The 17,015-nt window shown below is 34.3% G+C and overlaps 3 protein-coding genes across 3 annotated transcripts in view; all 3 read right to left on the bottom strand.

The window, feature by feature from the left end:
• Positions 1 to 7,126, bottom strand: part of LOC123311892 (mucin-5AC-like) — a 55,722-nt gene extending 48,596 nt beyond the window's left edge. Inside the window, exon 1 of the mRNA XM_044896011.1 lies at positions 6,813 to 7,126. Coding sequence (XP_044751946.1) covers positions 6,813 to 6,824 — 12 coding nt within the window. The 5' untranslated portion in view covers positions 6,825 to 7,126. The remainder of the gene's footprint in view (positions 1 to 6,812) is intronic.
• Positions 7,127 to 10,269: 3,143 nt separating this feature from the next.
• On the bottom strand, positions 10,270 to 12,075 carry LOC123321875. The gene is made up of 2 exons (XM_044909668.1): positions 11,997 to 12,075; positions 10,270 to 10,856 (listed from the first exon to the last, which is right to left on the bottom strand). The coding sequence occupies exon 2, from the start codon at positions 10,821 to 10,823 to the stop codon at positions 10,401 to 10,403; it is 423 nt and encodes a 140-aa protein (XP_044765603.1). The 5' UTR covers positions 10,824 to 10,856; positions 11,997 to 12,075; the 3' UTR covers positions 10,270 to 10,400.
• A 1,960-nt stretch (positions 12,076 to 14,035) lies between these two features.
• Positions 14,036 to 17,015, bottom strand: LOC123321868. Its single transcript, XM_044909656.1, has 2 exons — positions 16,868 to 17,015; positions 14,036 to 14,886 (listed from the first exon to the last, which is right to left on the bottom strand). Exons 1-2 carry the CDS (start codon positions 16,981 to 16,983, stop codon positions 14,397 to 14,399), a joined length of 606 nt encoding a protein of 201 aa, XP_044765591.1. The 5' UTR covers positions 16,984 to 17,015; the 3' UTR covers positions 14,036 to 14,396.

The following is a 17,015-nucleotide window of genomic DNA, read 5'->3' as shown; positions in this document are numbered from 1 at the left end:
TAGTTATACTAATTCATATTGCGATGCAAGTGTCTCATGACTGCCAACTTTATTGCGATATCGAGGAATGAGGTAATCTGAGCACCCATCATGTCTGCCCTATAAATTCATAACTGCTTCATCTTAGAAAGAACGATCTGAATTTTCAGTCAGCCGTTATATTTTCAGTGAGTGGAAATTGACTGTTGAAAATAAACATATCACTCTGCAAATTCCAGACAGAGATTTTGTTGAATCCCGAGTAAACTTTATTATGCAAAACTTGATGCGAAGTTTTAATTTTCCTACTCAATTATTTGAACTTGAATAAAATATTATATGATGTTTAAATTATAGTAGGTAATACATATTTTATAAACCCGTAGTCAACAATTTCAATGTTCCATTCCTTAATTTCTATTTTCAACCCTCGAAGTGGTCCGATTGAAGTCAAGAGCTATAGGGAAAGCATTATCAACCATCTCGAATGATTTGCAATGTTAATAGCTATATTGACCATGAAAGCATGAAACATTAACTATTTCTTTACGAGTAGCGTAATGGTAATAAATCATAATCCTTCGAAAAATTGAAGTAGATTAATGAATCTATAAAACATCTCAAAATGTTGCTAGCTGCTTATCCGTACAGGTTATTTGCCCAAGTACCCTTCTGTTCATAAATAGTCATATAATATGTATAAAATTCATTTTTCCAAACATCTCCCTGGTTTGGTTTGGAAAGGGATATGTTAAAATTCTTTAGTTACATATCCCGATAATTCGTAGCAACAAACCTTATATTGCCATCATGCCGAGTGTAGTTTAAGACACAGTACAAACTGAAATTTCAAAGGTGTTTCCAAACCGATCATAGTATTCTGCTTGCATAAATTGGAGGATATGCTCCTTGCTCCTCTTTCAGCTTAATTTAAATGAAGTGCATCTGTATTGCAAGAATATTCATATTTTTGGTAAGTCCCCCAGAAATATATATCAGAATGGAGAATGAAACTCTAGAACAGGTCGAGCAGTTCGAATATTCAGAAAGCTTCATGAACACTAGGTTTAACCTAGACACGGAAATACACAACCGTATCAATTCGGCATCACGGGCATTCTGGAAGCTTAAAGACAAAGTGTTTCAAAATCACGACTTCAATCTGAAGACCAAGACAGCTGTTCACAAAGCAGTGGTCCTCCCAACCCTTTTTTACGGAAGCGAAAGCTGGACGCCCTACAGGCGACATATTAAACAGCTTGAACAATCGCAACAACGTCATCTGAGACAAATAATGCAGATCAGATGGTTCCACAAAGTTTCAAATGCAGAGGTCTTGCAGCGTGCGAGTCATATAACAACTGAGACTCAAGTAACGGCCACATTCTGAGGATGAAAGACACAAGACTCCCCAAAATAGCTCTGTATGGCGAATTCACAGAGAGAGCTCGGAAACCAGGAGGCCAGTATAAACGGTTTAAGGATATACTGCATCAATACCTAAAATCGGTTAATGCCAATCATAACTGGGAACAACTAGCGTTAGACAGATCATAGTAGAGGTATTTCGTATTTGGTCCACAGTTATAATGGAGACTCGAGAAGAATACAGCGGCGGTTAGATCTGGTCGGTGACTATACATGCCCGGAGTGTGGAAGGATCTGTAGCTGTAGATCACGGTTGAGTCTTTTCAGTCACAGGAGGGCACACATCAGTCACAAGTAGCCCTAAGAATCATAGGTTTGATCGCATCGGTAGTTTTGTTTTTGTCTTTTTGTAGATTTATTCTCGGTAACGGGATACAGAATGAATGAATGAAGTTCAATTTTCATGTAGAATTAAAGAGTGTCGTGCACCCTTAAGGAGGCTTAGAAGATAATAGTTTTTTTTTAACTGGCAACTCTACATTTTGTGTGGAAATATTTCGTTGCTTTAAGCTATAAGGATGATTTGGCCATTGATGGAGCCCATTTATTATAGGAAAGAAACAGATAAGTTTACTGAATTTCAGTTCTTTCTTTTTATGTTTCTCGAGGTCAATGAAATACACTTCAGGTCTGATTGATATTTTGAAATGTTTTCGACGACATGCTTTTTCTTAAAGTATTAATCAGATAAGACTTCATAAACATCAAGGACTCCTAAATTGTATGCCATCGACCACAAAACGCATAAAAATAGTAAAAACTAAGTAAAAATAGAATTAAATAAGTTTAACCATTTCATCCCTATAACAAAAAAAGGTTGATGAATAAACTATTCTCAGAAACCAAGGGGATATCTGGCACAAAAAGTTAGAATGGCCATTTGAAACAACTGAACTACTCTGCCTGTCTGTTTGCCTGTGGTAATATCCGGACTGTCCCAACGGATTTTCACGGGACTTTGATTGTTGAAAAGGGGATTCTACAAAGAAGGCATAGACTCCATTTTACTTCTCAACTCTTCACCATTCTGCCGCCATCTCGGAAAAACTATGTAAAGCAAAGAATAAAATAGAATAAAACTGAACCCACCAGCTGTGTAACAATGAGTTTAAACACTGCAAGTGTATGAGTGACGTTGAAGCCGGCTACTCATTGGCGAAGCCGGTTTATTTTTTGACTAGTCTATGAATCTCAGTCTAGTTTTATGCTTGCTTGAAAATGATACTTCAGTATCTGGCGTAGAGAGTTTCTGATGGGTTATGCCCACCTTGGCCTTTATCTGTCTACGCCGGTGTGGCTATTCACACGCCAGCAGCTGGGCCAATCTGGGAAGCAATAAATTATAATGCCTGCAGTGGCAATTTAGCCTACTAGGATTCTACGTTCGTTTAGTACCGAAGACATGAATTTCTGCGTGTATAAAAGAATCATCTTCGGAACAGACAAATGTATCCCCGTACAGAGAGTAAAAGACCGATCGGCTGAGAAGGCAAGCCAGCTTTTATTACTTTCCCTTCATGCCTACAAACTTCTGGACTAGCCGCCAAACTAGCAAACTATGATTCGTCCTCGTCGCCTCCTAGATTGGACCAGCTGCTGACGTGTAAGTAGCCGGTAAAGAATTACATAGTCACCCAACAAATTGGTGAAATATTTCTTTCTAATCTTCATATTCTGATGGGATCTGTTACTCTATTGAATTGAATCCACCTACTTCATATTTATTAGGTAGGCAATATTGCCAATATACAATAATTATGAAAAATATTCTTTCATCATTGAATTCCAATGAAAATAATTGAAATAATAAATAACTTGATTATAGAAAATCGTGGCAATCCATAATTATAGATTCTGTTCCTCCTTGTATTAGTCGGAGGTCATAGTGAACTGGAGAATTATTCTCAAGAGCGCATCTGTGGGAATTCGAAGAAATCCATCATATTTAATGATCATTAAAATAACGAAAGTGATGTCTATGTAGCTGGTGGAGCGGAGAGAAAGCTACAATTAAAAAGCCGATTATGTGCTATCTTGATTCGGCACAATAGTGAGGAAAATCGCGTTACCATGGATCATTTGATATAATCGTGGCAAAAACTGGAGGCTCCACTTTGGTGATGTGAAGGTAGGTACATCGAAAATGCGGAGAATGCTTATTATAGAAATGCTCTCCGCTATTCTCGTATACAGGGTGGGCAAAATTCGTTGTCTACTGAGTGGATCTCGAGAACTATAGCAGCTAGAAGAAAACGGATGACACATTTACGAACTCTTTTTCAGAGAAACAAAGAATGGTGAAAACTGCAGCATCCCACGATACTTCGTTTTTGCTTTTGACAATTTCCTAAAGTTCTCATAACTTTTTTGTCTTTGATGTTACAAATCTGAAACTTGAAACTTCAGGTCCTTTTTTACGTAGAATCCACTGATGAGCTCAAAATATTTTTTCATTTCTAATCATTATGTGAACTTTCATTTTTTCAAATTCAAACTTTTATTGAATACCTATGTTATTTTAGAATTGGATAAAATCTTTTGTCAGTAGATTCTACGTATGAAAGTCCCTAAGAAGGTTCAAGTTTCAGATGTGTCACTTCAAAAACAAAAAAGTTATGGTAACTTGTCGGAATCGTGAAAATCTCAATTTTTGTTTATGACTCGAAATCTGAAAATGATAGGCCGATTCTGTTTTCAGATTTGAATTAGTCATGAAAAAAGGGAATGTGTCATCTGTTTTCTTCTAGCTGCTATAGTTCTCGAGATCCCCTCAGTAGACAAAGAATTTTGCCCACCCTGTACACCATAGGAAATGAGATCTATTTATTCCTTTAAAATAGTGAGTTGGGAGTTGTCTCCATCCAAAATTTTCATCAACTAAAAGGTTTGTGAAGAGATGCAAAATCCTCCCAAAATAAATTTCAATCGATAACTAATTCATAGTCTGGAAGTCTTGTCACTTGTGGGACAAGCAAACTATCTAGGTCACTTATGATAAGCAAACTTTAATTTTTACGAAACAATATTGTCAATAATATAGTAGGTTTTCTATCATACCATACCCCACATTCACAAATTATCATTGGACGATAAATAGAAAAATCGATAAGGATTCATAAAAACATGATGAAATAAACCAAAACAATGGGAAAACTGTGTGCCCCTCAGCAGTCCTGTTGAAGTGCCCTTTTGGTTTTCGATAGTTCATGATATTTCGTTGATTTTTTTCAAGTAGTGACATTGTCGATTCAATTTTCAATATACTCCAAAAATTCTTATGTTGGTATGTAAAAACCAATAAAAAAAATATTAGATTTGAATTCAGCTTAGTTTCGAACCTCTTCACTTCTCGTTATTCCTGCTGTTTCTAAAATATTAGTAGATATCATCTGCGTTTTCGCTTTGATCAGAACTAAGCGAAAGTATCACTTCCCCTTAATATCAAAATCCTATGATAGAGTCATAATAGGGTTCTCATAGTCTTATGAAATCCAACATCCTCAAGTTGGCACATCATCAAGAGTAGATTCTTGAGGTCAAAAGAAACAAATTTTTTCGTTTCAGCCCTGATAAAGAGATATAGGCATTTTAAGTTTTCATAATGAGCTATGCCACTCCTGGAAAAACAAAATTACCTTCAGAATAACTAGCTAAATCTGTGACACTGCACATATGTGGATCTTTTAAAGAAATTCTTCATTAAACAATTTTTAAAATTTCCCAGATACTTTTTGAATATCAAGTTACTCGAAAACAGCGCATTATACGAGAAAATATGGAGAATACTTTTATTTTACAAAACGTTCAAATATTCATTAGATAGCGTCCAACTTAGTTTCAAGAGTTGGGTTCTTTGAATTTTCGGTATTTTTGTGGTACTTAATGATCATAATGAGAAAACTAGAAGACGTTAGTTATATCTTGTGTTCGAAACAGATTCATTAAATAAATGAAAAACTATATTCCAAAATTCAGTTTATTCGATAATACTGTTTGTGAGATATAAAAATAATATTTTTTATGGTTTTTCAACAGCCTGTATCTTTCAAACCCAGCCGATTCCGAAAAAATGTTAATGAAAAAAGTGTTTCTTTTAACCTCAAGAATCTACTGTTGAAATTTTTGTACGAGTTAAAGACTCACCCTATATACATAATTAGTCCAATGAATATTACTCCGATAATATTTAGGGATACAGGGTCCTAGAACAATCGTCCTGATCAATTTCCATACAGAGGAGAGGTAAAAATTCAAGTTTTTTTTTATTACGTAGCAGTATGAGCTCAATAGAGTTAAAACAATCCAGTCACATAGGGTGTTCGGTTGTGCTTGGATGCACCTCAACCTTAAATTTACTCAAATCAACCTTTATTGTGATGAAATATGCCGTTTTTACACCGAAAATTTAGGATATTTTATATTTCCTTTTCTTTGAAATTCTCGACAGTCTTCGAGATTTTCAGCATATAAGATAAGATTTTCATCCAATGGAATAACTTCTTTTCGGAAAACGGTTTTTTCGTTATTAATATTCATTTTTCTCAATGAATAGGTAAGTCACAAAATCCAGTTATTCGCTTTCTAGAAACACTCTCTACTCAGAAATTCGAAACATTGACTGCATATTCGAGGTTCAAGTAATGAGTCAGTATGGGAAATTCTCTTCCACTGATGTTGCAAATCTGGATTGTGTAGGGGATAAAATGATCGATATCATAAGGTGAATATACTAAGTGCAAAACTCTTTGGGAAGAGAATACTTTGGAAATATTGATTCCCAATTTTCCAGCATTTTCCAGCATCTGTTGAAAGAATGAGCTGAAAAACTTCAGAAGATGTTTGAATTCCACAATTTCATTTTTACGAATAATTGCTAATAGGCCATAACCATAGATTCATAAAAATTTTCCAAATGCAGAATCAGAATATGCAGACAATATCAATATTTGACTTATAGAATATGCAGGATATGAGAGCACGTATTTTTTTCCAAAAAAGTTCCTCATGTCCATTTTCAACAATATTAGATATGAATATATTTTTTTCACCTCGAACTACAAAAATCACCTTGTTTTGCCCCTTATTTTTTTTCTACATTATTTCCTCATGGATTTAAAAAACACGCCCGCCCAGTAGAAGAACAAAGTAATTTTATGTAGCATAGGCACCATAAAAGAGCAAAGGCTGTGCTGTTAATTCTTTCCATTTTTCATTCAAATTACTTTTCCTTTTTTTTCATTGCTATCGAGCTATCAAGTTTCAAATCTGAAGATGTTATCGAAATCAGCTCGTTTGTCTGTTTCACGAATCATCGTTTTGTAACTGTTCAATCAAAGTGCAGAACAAATGAATTTCAATGTGGTTTCCCATTTTTCACCCCATCTGAAAGAAGTTAAAGCACTCACCGATAACATCATATACACCTATCCTATCATCAATTCCAGAAGAACTCAAAAAATGCACATATCACCACAACAGATCGATTTCTCTTCAACTTTTTTGTAACTGCACTTTGGAATAATGGCCCTCAATCTCAATTGAAAAAAAAATCACGCACCCGAAGTTTCAGGAAATACCGTGTACTCAAAGCGAATACAAATTGCACCGACTACGGTGTGTGTGTATTGCAGCCGAAGAAGAAAGCTGTGTTCAATTCTTCGTATAGCAGACTATGGACTAAGTGGATACTGAATATGGGCTGGGTGATGTGAAAGGTATCCAAACGTTCGTGGGGGGAGACAACAAGAAACTGAATGGATTATTATGCAGATATTCAATAGTCATATCATTCTCTTGCAACAAATAATTCATCTATTGGCCCCACAAAAATTTGAGAGAACTCTTTTTATTGTAGAGATGAAGAAGACAAAGCCAATATTGTAGCTCAGCTCCAAGAATTTCAGAATTTTACTTTTGATTCTCCGAATAGACTGTTAAGGGAGAAATTAAATCGATACTGTTCTACATATTAATGAAAGAACAAGATTTTCATTATTTTGAACCATTATTTTGCTCAAATTAAGATAAAAAATACCATGCTATAGTTCGTTAGAGAGCAGTTATTTAAAAAAAATCTGATAGAAGCTCATCATCAGTTCCCAGCTGCCTTTTACTGATTGATCACTTTCATATGATCCGTCTTATCAGGGAAACTGATAACTGCCATGCTGATTGATGATGACATAAGCATAAGCACATATCCTAGTTCTTCCGTTTGAAATTTCCTCTAGAATACCTGATACAATCGCGATAACATTGTAGAATTTCTTTTTAGTAGGTATAAGACATCTGCTGAAAAGTTTCCGGTCTGATCTACAGGTTGCGCCACAGATACAAAATCCTTGTCAGTTTTAGGAAGTATTACCATCTTTCAAATAACACCTGTCAAAAGTTCATGTCATTTGAACTATATCTTAAGTTCTTATAGCTCTTGAAGTGACGCTACTTTTGAGATTTCAAAGCAAAGGAAAAAATAATTTCCTGTGTGGAGCAAAAATTGCTTTTCGATAAGTAAAAATACCGTCGAAGCAAAATGGCTTAATAAGCATTATTCAGAGTGTTCTCCAAGAAAATCAACCATAATTGACTGTATGCGGAGTTTAAACGTGGTACAACCGCCGATGATGTATCACGCTCTGGAAAGCCAAATGAGGTGGTTATAATGGAGAACATCAAAATAGTCCACAAAATCCCATTGGTCTATCGTGAATTGATGTTGCAGAAGAAAACTGACACTTTATAGATATCAAAGGAAAGTGTGAGATTTATTTTGCATGAACATTTGTCCATGAGAAAGCTGTTTTCAAAGTGGATGTCAAGTTTGCTCACAATTCATAGGAATAACGTTAGAAGGAAAAAATCTCCAAAAAACGGCCATCAATGGAGAAGAAACAGTGCTCACCAAGACAATGCACCGTTTCATAAATCGTTGGCTACCAAGACCAAATTGTAAGAAATGAGCTTTGAGCAGAATTGAGCTGGTTCCGCGTCCACCCTATTCTCCAGATTTAGCACCCAGCGACAGTTATCTCTTCGCAGACCTGCAAAATTCCCAACGGAATGATTTCTATCAGTGGTTTCCCAAACAATTCATTGATGACTTGATGAATCAATCAATTCTTTCTTATAATGCAGCCTAGTTTTATTTTTCTGAATTTGTCAACTCTCAAAATATAAGGACGTGAGAGTTTGGTGTGCTATCAGTCAGAGGCACATTGTCGGACCAATTTTTTCATAGAACTTCAACAGCAGAACGTTAAAAAAAAAAATCATCATGCCTTCTGAATTAAATTTTGATGAATAGACCCAGCAATTTCCAACATGAAAGAGCGAGAACACATACAGCTTCTGAAACCTTAGATTAGTCTAAGAAATGTATTTCAGATTTCAGAATATCTCAATAATGAACACGAATTTCCTCTCAGATCGTATGATTTCACAATATTTGATTTTTCCTGTCATTTGAGCAATTCTATATTTCGAATGCTTGTATCTGATTTGGGCCAACTGAGGACAAGAGTCATATCATTTTGAATACGTTCTTTAATCTGTTAAAAAAAGATTTGTGAAATGTTTAGAGGGAAGAAGTCAATATTCTCATCAACCCCAGTTTAATTGTAGGGATTTCTGAATGTTGAAAACTAGTTTGTAAAAATCATGTACCTATTCAGTTACATCCAGAATTAGACTATTCTGGATTATATCATTTGTAGAGAATTAAAATGTCGAGATACTTATTTTTTATTTATTTTTATTTAGCCTATGGTCTACTCGAACATACATGAAAAAAATAAACCGGAAAATGGAATAAGTTCAACTTTTTTTATAATTGGAAGTAAAGAAAAACATAATATCACGATTCTTTTAGAACATGATGAATCTTCATGTCTCAAATGTTTGTTGAAATTTTTACCAAGAACTTTATCAATCGCCTTAGATTTCTTGTGACAAATTTCGTTAGTAAGTTTGTGTTCCCTAGTGGTGAAAGATTCCCAAAATGTTTGTGTTAACAGCTGGGTCGAAGTTTCTATTCTCATCATCTCCAAGTCACAGATTTAGGCTTTATAAAATTTCACTTAAGATTTTGTAAGTAAATCTTGCAGTTTGTAAACAAATACGAAGTATTTGATTCCTGGATGGAAATCAGTAAACTTACTTCATATGAATTTTTTCGAAATATCATACCAATCAAAGATACAAGGTGTAGAAGGTATTGACCATTTATGACCATTTTTATATTTTAACGGGTCCTTAAAAACAGCAAGTTTTTAAACTTCATTATTAGGGGTCGAAAATAAAAAACCCATCTATTTTTTTGCCCGAAAGATATTCGAAAAACTTGCTTTTCTTATGATTCCCAATTCAGTACCGAAGGAATGAATATTTTGTCTAAAATTTCGATACTTTTCTCGAACTAAAAAACTTACAAGTAGTTAGAATTTCATTTCATTTCACTATATAGGGGAACAATTATGTTTCGCACTATGTAAAATTATAAAGGTAACTTAGTGCCTTCAGAAAAAAAATGTTGTATACTCTCCAACACCTCCTAGAGACTGTATCTTGGAAGGATACACCTACCTATTTTCATCGAAGATTCAATTTCAAACGTCCTTCACTTTTATTCACAAACACTCTGTATATTGTATTGATAAATCATCAGCTCTCTGTACACATAATCATAAAAGGAAGAATAGAATTTGCTCATTGAAATGAACATTTTGTTAAATGAAATATGAAGAATATTTTATTGTTGAAAAACATAATTTCATAGTAGTCATAAGAATAAAACGAAAATCACAATTCCACTGATTTACAGGGGATAGTACTAGCCATTCGAAAAACTTCCGTCTTTTGTGCCAAACTCTGTATAATATTAAAAAATCGACATTTACAACAACAAACTATACGAACACATTATAATTTCAATAAAAGTGGAAGAAAATAAAAATTGAATCAAAGACAAAATTCTGATACGAGTATTTTGGAAAATATTAATATTCGGAATCATCGCTATTTGATTCTGGACTGAGTTGTACACTTTGTCGATCTTGGTCATAGACTGTCCTGTCATCTTCAATTTTTATCCCAGTGTAGTCCAATTTATACTTATTGTCCATTATGAACTTCTTCTTTTCGTATGACCCCAATATGATTCTTAAAGGGCTGTCTGGACTAGGGTGAAGACGTGAATATTCGACTATATCTTTGTCTGAAATATCAACGTCCAACAGTTCCTTTAGATTTCTGGCAATGTGACGCTTAGTGAGTCTTGGCAAGACGTAATTGTGAATTATAAGCCCAAGCGCCCTCTGCTGTTCTTGTTCTAATTCATCCCATAATTTATCGCTCAACTCATGCATGGCGTCATTTAGTTTCCTCAAGTATCTTATGAGACGTCTTCTTTTTCTTTCCATTATTGAACTTTTTCAATCAGGGGATAATATAGCCTGTAAAAGAAAGGATCTGAATTAATTGGCAAAATATTGCATTTTTTACGTCCATCAATGAAAAAACGATGCAAATTTTCACTTGCAGATTCTCCATATTATATCAGTGTATCATAATTATAATTATCATAATCAATAATAGGGGAGAGTTGGATAAAACGGGATAGCTAACGTTATATAACCCATAACTCCCTAAACAAGCTATTGATAACTGCTACTTCTGCACAATAACTTCTGTGGTGTCTTCTCTATACATTAAATATCGAGCATTCCTTCATTGTTTGATGATTATGTAGAAAAAGTAATATTTGTGATAAAAGGTAAAGTATCCTGTTTTGCCCTCCTAGTCGGGTAAAATGGGATGATGTATGAATGGAAATGAAAATGATTATAAGAGTCAAATATATCTATTTAAATTGAAAACAGAATACCTTGGAAAACTCATACTTATAACAAAAAACAATTCAAGACTTCAGCAACGACAAATATCGCACGAGTACGGATCAACATCATTCTCAACCCCGGCACAAGCTTCGTAAGACCAAATACTCCCTAATTTAGAGTTGAATTCTGAACAATAAATGCAGGTTACATATCGGGTTTCTCTTCGTCTTCTGAACTACTACTATTTTTGTTTCTTCCTCTCTTTCCTTTTGTCGACTTTTTGTTAAATATTATATTTTTTACCTACTCTTTATTCTTGTTCATTACTGCCGGTTCGTTTCTCTCGCATATTTTCCCATCCTTCTTTAGACTTGTTCAACAATTAAATTCAAAAGTCTTTTTTTCATATCTGAAAATATCACGAAATATAGTCAATCATTCAAATTTTCATATGAAATACTCATCGTTATTTATTTTCGTTATTCAAATTGAAAAATTCTCCATTAACTACCGGCAAAACTAAATAGTATAACACTACCTTCAGTACCTTCACGAATTGCAGCTTGTCACACGTTACAGATTTACAATTCATTTGAATAATGGACTACTATATTTGAAGATACCTTAACCACAGCGAGTTATACTACCAGTCGTCAAATGGCATTGCTTATTTTCGAATATTGCCCGATATCCCGTTTTACCGAACTATCCTGTTTTGTCCAACTCTCCCCTAAATGAAATAAAGATTCAACTCACAATACAAATTTCTGTCAGTATGAAAATCAATTGGCAATAATAATAATATTCACATGCAGCCAATTCAAAAAACAAAACACGTCAACTTTATAAATCAAATGAAACTCTAGGAATATGCTGCTAACAAAAAAAAACTGGAATAAAATCAACAAAACACAACAGATGAAAACAGATGAAATGTATTTAATGAAAAAAAAATGATATTATCCATGAAATAGGGATATATATTTTCTATTTCATTTTTTAGTACAAATACATTAGAGAAATGCCTAATAGACAAATGCCTAATGAAGAGAGACAACGAGCCAATTTCAAAACAACTTCATTTAGGTATTTTAATTATATCGTTCAGGAGAAAATGATTCCTTATGTTTTTCCATTTTTCATTTTCGAATCCCCTTTGAAAGGCTCTCTGGAGTGCAATTCTCTGTCGAATCGAACTTTTTGGTTTTCTCGAATGTACAAAACAGTTTCTATGCACTACATATCCTTGGACAGTAATAGGACATCCTGATTTTTGGACAGAGGAGCAAATATGTCATTTTAGGGGGTCTAACCCCTTGCTCATTTTTTATTCAAAAAATGCCATTTCGTCGATGAAAAAGTAAACGAAGAAAGATGGGCTTTCGGAATTGCTTGCAATCGTTTCAGCGAGTTCGATTTTCTATATTTTCGCACCAAACTTTCAAATATCTGACACTATTTATGAAAAAATAACCTTTTTTTTTATTTTTCATTTTCGACTTCACTTTAAGTGCTCTTTGGGGTGCAATTCTCAAATCATCAACTGTTTGGTTAGTTTTCTCGAATCTACAAAACAACCACTATGCACTCCATATCCAAATGAAGTACCTTATAGGATAGGACACAGTGATTTTCAGACAGAGGAGAAATATGTCATTTTAGAGGGGTCCAATCCCTTGCTAACTTTTACCTAAAAATTCCAAGTTTTTGCGCTAGATTAGGAGCCATGGCAACGCTGATTATAGAACTTGAGATCTCAAATGGATCTGAGGAATATATCAGGAGATATCACAGATTGAAATTTGGGTAAAGGGAAAGTTTTTTTTACCTCAGGAATCTACTGTTCAAGCATATGTACAAAGAGACTCACATCATCCACTACGCAATCGTGAGACGATGAAATAGTAGCTTTTTTTTTTAATTAATTGCTTTTTTATGAATGACTTAATACTTAGATTTTGTTCAAAATAATTCGCACCAGTTTCACCACACTTATTCATGAGTTGTGTTGTGAGGATCTTCTACGTACAGTGCCTCACCAGACTGAACTGAGGCCTAGTGACCTATTGGCTCATTGCTCATTGTTCGTCCGCTTGTAGTTGGAGAGACTCAAACCCTGAGAAACCCTTACAAAAATGCCCATAGACAAACTAATGCCACAAGTCGACAACTTATGAGGTTTCTGGTAGTAAATGCTCGTCTTATAACTTCGTCGCAAGCGATATTGATGTCTTGTTAGTTTTGTTTCTTTTCAATAAACTTTGTTTCAAAAGAACTCAAAGAAAATAATCGTGAGATGTCAGATCGGGAGATCTATCCAGCCAATTTTGTGATCCTCCCAAATAATAACGATTAAAAAATTGTTATATTCTAAATTGGCCGCCTATATAGATATCCCGGTCTAAATATAATATTTTGGTGATAATGCGTTATTTTTGGTATCGTGAATTACTTCCACGTCGACTCTTTATATTACTGGCACCAAACTCAACGAAAACCAAACTGAAAAAAGGATTTGTAGTAGTAAATAGAATAGACATAGTTCATTACCCTATATGTATACTAGCTTTATCTAGTTATATGATTCAGTTCGTAATCATTCTGTTAATCTCAATTCAGCGATATCATCCTCAAAATTATTCAAAATTTAATGAGCTGTATCATTATTATTCATCAAAAATTAACACACCCCTATTGGTGGTGGTGGACACCTGACATTCAATTCAGGATATCTTCATACGAAAAATGTTATTTATTCATCAATACGTTAAGGTTAAGGGATAAAAACAACTACGCAATAATTTACACTTAATTTATTTTTTGTGATGAATAGATATTAAACCAGTTTCTACAAGACTTTCATTGAAATATTGTGTAGGTACTAAGAAAATAAATAATAAAAATCGAGATTCTGGGCATATATACAACACATTCATAAATGACTTCCATCCTCAGAGTTAACAAGCATAAGTGAAAAAATGGCAGAACACCGAAACTCCGTTACTTTCATTTCGATCAATAAAATGTTATAAAGAACAGTACCTATATTGATTGAACAAGTATATTTTGCCTGCAATAGATTTCGGTGGACAAGGGCTGAATGTGAAACGAAAAAATTTGGAAATGTGGCGACAACTTAACGAGTGCTTAGAGAGATCACGAATCAGAAGAATCACTACTGGATTCTGGCACCAATTGGATGTCATTCTCAACTTCGTAAAGCGCCGTATCATCTTCGATTGTCATCCCAGAACCCTCCAATTTCTCCTGATTCTCCATAACGAGCTTCTTTGTCTGATAGGACACAAAAATTATTTTCAAGGGGCTAGTTGGATCAGTGCCCAAACGTTGATAATCATCAATATCTTCAGCTGAAATATCAACGTCCAGTAAACCGCTCAGATTTCTGGCAATACGGCATCTGGTGAGTGGTCCCAAAGCGTAATGATGAATTATAATTCCACGTCTCCTCATCAATGTCACCAACTCTTCCGTTTGACTCGTTAAGTTTTTCTGTTTTTTTTTCACTTCGGTCAGTTCGAGCTCCATCTTATCTAGTCTGGAGAGCATCTGTTTGAATTCTTCCCTCAAACGTATCATCCTTTCGACATCCATTCCAGTGTTTGCCATTGTGCCAAGCTCTCTTCTGTGAAAAATGGAAAAGAAATAATGGATATCCGTGAAGTTAGCATATGTAATAATTTCCTACCAGTGAAGCTCAAATTTTTTTCCAAGGCGATTCCACAGAATAGCGAAATTGGGCAATATTTTTCCTATTTCAAATATGTTATGAAAGAAATTCAAAGGAAAATAAATTAAGTACGATTGGAGAAACTCTGCTGAAGAATATTTTCCTTGATTATTGTATTTTCCAAGCACGATTTGTCGGAAAATACTCTCAAGAATGTGAGGAACTAAGCTTCATGAACATGTCTTTTATTCCCAGCTCAATGAAGTCTTTGGTACTTGATAGAAAAAGTTCGAAAACTTCATTATCCTGGTGGAACAACTTCTTTTCATTGTGGCGACGACCTCACATATTTTGTATTATGAAACATGGTTTGATTTTTCTGGCTACGACAACTCTCATCTGAATATTAGGGTATTACAGGGTGTTTCATGAGTGGTTGGCCATCGGCTAGTGGTCAATGCAACTTATCTAGGCTTTTCACGAAAGTTACTTCTTATGTACATTACGCCATTAGATCCGGTGATACAGGGTGATTAATGTATTTTATCCTTAAATTTCGATACCTATAACGTGAGAATGAGTATTCCGATTTAGATGGAATTTTGTGGGCTTGTTGACTTCCAATAACCCTTCAAGATGGCAGATGCAATTTCAAGATAAGAAAATAATATGTTTTTCTCAATTCTTAAAACCAAAATTCTTCAACTGATCCACAAAATATAATATAGTAAATCTCAATATTTTGAGTTCTGTCCTGATAATCTTCGAACTGCTTGTGCTATCTCGAAGGGCTATTGGAAGTTAACGAGTCTACAAATTTTCATCGAAATCGAACTGTTCGTTTTCAAGTCATGGATATCGAAAGTTTGGACCGCAGTCCATAAATCAGCCTGTAACTCCGAATCTAATGGCCTTTGGGTACAAAAGAAGCAACTATTCAGAAAGGCTTAGATGACCCTCATTCGCAATTAGGCTATGGGCAACCGCTCGCGAAACAGCCTGTATAAATTGTGGTTTTGTACCATTTGCGATTGTTGGATATGTTATACATTCAAATATCCGATAATGTGGTTCCTATATATTTCTAGGAGTCAACCTCTTCGTATTTTCAGCTGAAATGAACTTGAAGAAATTATAATTTATCTATACAGTTTTTGTTGAGTTGAAGCAGTGTCGTGAACTTCGTTAAGGAAAAACTAAGGTTATCTAGGTAACTGATATACTACATCTTCAACAACAAACTGCACTTCAAAAATGTCAGTGAAGTTGATATGATGAGTCATTCCAACACTGATTTCAGAGGTGAAACTAATGTAAGGTTTACTGCGACGAATATCGTGAGTGATTCGTTAATAGGCAATTTTCGATTTCTTTCGACAAATAGAGAACAAAAACTTGGAATAGATGTTACCCCAATGATATAAGTAAATGTTTATTGATTAAAAACTTTCTACGGAAGTTTCAACAATGAGAAATTTTGCTAGTGTAGATAGCGGTTATTATTCAACGAAGTTCTTCCTAGAATCAGTCCTTTCATTCATTAACAGACATATTTTCACTCGAATTTCCGGAAACACCAATCGATGTTTACGAAATTTGCATAAAATTGTAATTAAATATTTTTTCTCTATTTTAAAATGATCAATATCATGGACGCAATAACAGATTAAAATATTGGTTGTTTCTGCAATCTCATAGGTAAATGCAACATAGCAGAAGAATTTCCAATGCAACCCTTGCAGAAGTTTCGAATGTTTATATATAAATTCTACACATCAATTAAGACAAATGTGACTATTTTTTCAACTTTTTTTTTCGTTTCTGATTAGGCTCACTTGGAGAAATAAATGGATAATTGTAATATTCCTTGTGTTACCAGATTAAGAGTTAATGATTTAAATCTCGGAATATTCCATTATGTATTTGAAAAACTCACCTTCCTTTCACAGATAAAAATTCACTGTAAATCGATTCGAAGTTATTATTGACTATGAGAAACAAATTGAATATAACATACGTATTTTTTGCCCATTCCAAAAAATGTGAGGTCATGCGTTCTATCACACATGCAGAAAAGTCAATAT

The sequence above is a fragment of the Coccinella septempunctata genome, chromosome 1 (assembly GCF_907165205.1).
Source record: "Coccinella septempunctata chromosome 1, icCocSept1.1, whole genome shotgun sequence".
Lineage (NCBI taxonomy): Eukaryota > Metazoa > Arthropoda > Insecta > Coleoptera > Coccinellidae > Coccinella > Coccinella septempunctata.
This window is presented reverse-complemented; position numbering and strand designations above follow the sequence as displayed.

What these genes read in the sequence shown, in the direction of transcription:
- LOC123321875 (XM_044909668.1), bottom strand. Translation starts at nt 10,823, where the DNA reads ATGGAAAGAAAAAGAAGACGTCTCATAAGATACTTGAGGAAACTAAAT.
- LOC123321868 (XM_044909656.1), bottom strand. Translation starts at nt 16,983, where the DNA reads ATGACCTCACATTTTTTGGAATGGGCAAAAAATACGTATGTTATATTC. An exon ending in TTTTTATCTGTGAAAGGAAG is followed by an intron (nt 14,887 to 16,867) that starts GTGAGTTTTTCA and finishes CATTTTTCACAG; the next exon opens with AAGAGAGCTTGGCACAATGG.